At 69.1% G+C, this 4,427-nt stretch overlaps 1 protein-coding gene across 1 annotated transcript in view; it reads right to left on the bottom strand.

Annotated features, from left to right (window-relative positions):
- Positions 1-6: 6 nt before the first annotated feature.
- Positions 7-4,427, bottom strand: part of ARHGAP23 (Rho GTPase activating protein 23) — a 36,753-nt gene continuing 32,332 nt past the window's right edge. Inside the window, exons 17-24 of the mRNA XM_015616153.3 lie at positions 4,013-4,091; positions 3,657-3,730; positions 3,477-3,566; positions 3,252-3,377; positions 3,110-3,151; positions 2,902-2,995; positions 1,544-1,575; positions 7-1,424 (exon numbers count right to left, since the gene is read on the bottom strand). Of these exons, the coding sequence (XP_015471639.1) occupies positions 420-1,424; positions 1,544-1,575; positions 2,902-2,995; positions 3,110-3,151; positions 3,252-3,377; positions 3,477-3,566; positions 3,657-3,730; positions 4,013-4,091 (1,542 nt within the window). The 3' untranslated portion in view covers positions 7-419. The remainder of the gene's footprint in view (positions 1,425-1,543; positions 1,576-2,901; positions 2,996-3,109; positions 3,152-3,251; positions 3,378-3,476; positions 3,567-3,656; positions 3,731-4,012; positions 4,092-4,427) is intronic.

Below are 4,427 nucleotides of genomic sequence, written 5' to 3'. Positions count from 1 at the left end.
AGCACAGGGGTCTCTGACCCTGATGTCCCCAAGGTCCCCAGGGCAGGGGTCTCTGACCCTGATGTCCCCAAGGTCCCCAGCACAGGGGTCTCTGACCCCGAGGTCCCCAGGGTCCCCAACCCGGGGCAGGTCCCGGCCGGAGCAGCCGCAGCGCCCAGGGAAGTGCCCGCACTTCGCTCCGCCGCGGCTGGGGACAGCAGGGCCACCACTGGGGACAGTCCCCGCCAGCCCCTCCCGGCACTGCCTGGGGGCTGCGGGACCCCGCTGGTCCCCAAAGCGTGGAGGGGACGAGGTGGCTTTGTCCCCCCTCCCCAGGCGCGGGGCCACCGGGACCTGGTAAATAATCACAGCAGCTTGTCCGGAGCACAATTAAATACGGGGACAAGGGACAATCCTTAAATTAAACACTGCCCGGGGGATCAGAGACACTGCGGGAAGCGCAGGGGCGCCGGGGGGCCGGGGCTGCCCGGGGGGCTCTCGGTGGCCGTGCCCGGGCCGCCAGTGCCAGGCGGGGCAACCGCGGGCCGGGCTTTGGTGGACTCCAAGCTGCTGAGCCCCGAGTCCTTGTCGCGACAGGGTCCCGGTGTCCCCTCGAGCCCCCGCGGTTCCTTCCACTCGTTGAAGTTGAGGTCCTTGAGGCCACCGGGCACCACCACCGTGTGCCGGCGCCAGCTGCTCTTCTTGCGGCGGGTCTCGGGGGAGTGCGCCCGGCGCAGGCGGACCCCCATGTCATCGGTGGAGCCCCGCAGGTGCTGCCGGAGCTGCTCCCGCAGCCACGGTCGCCCGGGGGCCACCCAGCTCTGCTCGTCCCCGCTGGCCACCCCCGCGGTGTCCCCGGCCGGCCGCGGCCTGCCCAGCTTCCTGCGGGCCAGCGTGTCGCACTGGATCAGGCGGTGCGAGTTGAAGGAGGGGCGGCCAAGGGGTGACTTGTCCTCGTCGCCTGTCCCCACCCCGGCCTGTCCCCGGCCGCCCTCGCGGCTCTCCGTGTCCGTCTCCATGTGGCTGAGCTCGCTGCGCTCGTCGTCCGCCTCCTCCCCGCGGCTCCCGGCCACCGAGTGCACCTCGGAGCACAGGCTGCGGTCCATGGTGGACAGCGTGGAGTAGCCGGACACGATGGAGCGGGCGTCCGGGGCCGGCTCGGATCCGGCTCCCGCGGGATCGGCGGAGCATTCCCGCTCCATCCCGGCCGGGCCGGGAGCCGCGGGCTCGGTGCCGGTGCCGCGGGGGGCTTTGCCGGGTGTCACCGCGGGGCCCTCCCGCTCCTGCTGCCGGCCCGGGCCGTCCCTGCGCTCCGCGTCGTCGTCGGTGCTGCTCCCAACGCCTTCGGCCTCTCTCCTCTTCTTCCTCTTGCGGGCGGCGGCCGAGACGAAGGGGATGGCGAGGAGCTCCCGGTGCGGCGGCGCTTTGCGCGACGGCCACGTGCCCTGGGGACAGCGGGGACAGCGGGGACAGCGGGGTCAGCGGTGGCGGCCACCGGACGGGCTGAGTGTCCCCGTCCCCCCGCAACCCCCGTGCCAGCCCCGCACCGGGACCCCCCTCTCACCTTCGGTTTGGCGGAGCCGCTGCGGTTCGAGCCTGGAAAGCAGAGGGGAGAGGAGGGTTAGGGGGGTCCCGGGGCTGGGAAAGCGCTGGGGAAGGGTCTGGGGGTCGAGTCGGGGGTGCTGCTCCGTTCCCCCCAAACCACGACGGGGACGTGGCGGGGCTGTCACACCCGGCTCGTGCCGGGAGGGGCTCCGGTGGTCCCGGGGTGGGTGGGGGGTCCCTGGCATCGCTCGCCTCACCCAGGGTGAGGAGTGGGGACAAGGGGGTCACACACAGCCAGGACACACAGCCGGGACCCCCGCGGTGGGACCCCAACCCTCCCGCGGGCCGCGGGGGGACACGGAGGGGACGGGGACAGCGCGACACGGGGACGGAGCGTGGGGAGGGGGCTCCGTGCCACACTCAGCCTTGGAGCGGGGTCTGGGGGTGCCCGAGGGGGCTGGGACAGGCCGGGGGGTTACGGGGTAAAGAGGGGACACAGAGGGGACACAGAGAAGGGACAAGCAGCCCTGGCCCTGCTGCCACCGTGTGAAGGACAAGGACAGGACACAGACCCCTCTCCCGCCCCGCATGCCCGGGACGGGGTTAGCAGCTGCTGACAACGAGAGAGGGGGAGGCAGAAAGGGGGTGCTGACCCTCCCCGGGGCTTTGGGAACCTCGCACCCCAGAACTGGAGGGTTCTGTGACACCCCACACCCCTCCCCGCAGCGAGATGCCACCAAAGGCACTGGCCAAACAAGAGAGAAGCAGAGCGGAAAGGATTCGGGGCTCCCATCCCTGCTGGTGTTGGGGGACCCTGGGGACAGCGCCAGGCAGGACAGGGTCCCCTCCCCTCCCGCTGTGCCCCCCCTGCTCCCGCTCTCTCGTGGTCCCCCCGAGGGTTAGTGCGTGAGCAATGCACCCGGGATCAGACTGTACCCGCTCTAGCTCTCGAGGAGGTCCGCTGGAGGAGGAAGAGGAGGAGGAGGAGGAAGAGGACAGCACAGAGAAGTTCAAGGAAAGAAGGTAAGAAATCAGTCCAACGTCAAAGGCTCCCGCTCTCCGGGGTGGGCAGCGCGGGCACGGGCGGGGGTCCCGCGGGGTGGGCGCTGCCGGGGAGCCCTGAGGGACAAGGAGTGGCCACCGGAGAGAGAGAAGGGTGACGGGACAGGGGGATCATCGGGAGTCTCCAGGGGTTATTCCCGTTTTTCGGAGAGGAGGGAGCCGGGATGTCCCACTCCAGCACACACAGGTTGGCTGTGGCTGTGGCGACCCGGGCTGGCTGCCCAGAGATGTGGGCAGGGAGGGGACAGAGGGTCGGGGGGAGCACCCCGGGGTGCCAGGAGAGGAGGGGACGATGCCACGGGCGCTGCCCCTCACCTGCGGCATCGCCGGGCGCCGCCGTCCTGCCGATGTTGGGCAGCAGGTACTCGATGTTGGGCACGGACTGAGCCTCCTTCTCATCCACGGGGGTCTGAGGGGATAAAAGGGGATCAGAGGGCTGCCATGAACCCCCCCAGAACCCAACCGGGGGTCTGCACCACCCCTGACCCACAGCGAGACCCCCCCGAGGGCGGGCAGGACTCACCTTCTCGCCCTTGTCCTCCTTGTCGCTGAAGAACCAGTCTGACTGTGGGGGGGACAGGAGAGGGGTCAGCCGCTCCACCCCCAAATTTCGGGGTGCAGATCCCACCCTCCCCACCCAGATCCCACCCAGGGGTGCCACTCACGTGCTGGATGAGGGTCTCCACGATCTTGTAGCGGTCGGGCATGTGCGTCACCATGTCGGTCATGTTGTCCTCGGACGTCCGCACCAGCGTGGGGCCGAACACCAGCGCCAGGTTTCGGGGTTCCATCTGTGCCCAGAGCCGGGTCAGAGCTGCAGCCCAACCCCGGGGGGGGCTTCGCGTGGGCCAGGAGGTTCCCAGGGTGGGCTGGGTGGGGGCGGTCAGTACCTTGTTCTTCTCCGAGTGGTCAGCGATGGTCTTCAGGTGACCCACCAGGAATTTGAGGGTCTCGTAGTAGTGGCCTGGCAGGTCCCGGATCTGTGGGGTGGCACTGGTCACCCCTCTGATCGCTGTCCCCACCCAAGGGGGGCTCCGGGGCGGTGTCCCCACCCTGTCCCGTGTCCCTACCAGCTTCCGCAGCGTCCTCATCCTCTCGCTGGCGTCTTCAATGCGGTTGGCTTCGATAAAGTCGTTGTATTTATCTGAAAGGGGGACCTGAGGGTGTCACAGCCGGGTGGAGGGGACAGGCCACCACCCCACCCCCCCAGAGCCAGGGACCCCCGGGTGAACCCGCTGGAGATTTTGGGGAAGGGTCTCAGTGCCCCTCCCACGGCAGGGAGGGACAAGGACAAGTGGCCTTGGTGACAGGGGGGGTCTGTGCTGTCCCCCGCCATGGGTGGCTGTGTCACCGGGTTTGGGGACATGTCCCCAACGTGGGGGGGTGGGGTTGGGGGCTCTGGTGGCCCCGGGGGCCGGGGACTCACCGTCGGTGAAGAGAGGCTCGGGCAGCTTTCGGAAAAAGGATTTCAAGAGGCTGCTGATGACGTTCAGGTCCTGCCACCGCTGCAGGGGACAGAAGAGGCTGCTCAGGGGGACACCCAGGGACACCCAGGGGACAGCGGGGTGAAGTCCCCAAGGCAGCCACAATGGCAGGGAGAAGTCCTGAGGCAGCACGGAGGAGTGGCCGGATGCAGGGGGACAAAAGTGTCCCCAGGATGTCACCCACAGCCACCGCCAGGAACTGCAGGGGAGGGATGGAAACGGGGCTGGTGGGGACAGGGACAACGGGACAGGGACAACGGGACAGGGATGATGGGACAGGGATAACAGGATCAGGGATAACAAGGACAGGGATAACAGGGACAGGGACAATGGGGGCAGGGATGATGGGACAGGGAT

Source organism: Parus major, unplaced genomic scaffold, assembly GCF_001522545.3.
Source record: "Parus major isolate Abel unplaced genomic scaffold, Parus_major1.1 Scaffold355, whole genome shotgun sequence".
Lineage (NCBI taxonomy): Eukaryota > Metazoa > Chordata > Aves > Passeriformes > Paridae > Parus > Parus major.
Note: the sequence above shows the minus strand (reverse complement) of the source record. Positions and strands in the feature narration are given on the sequence as shown.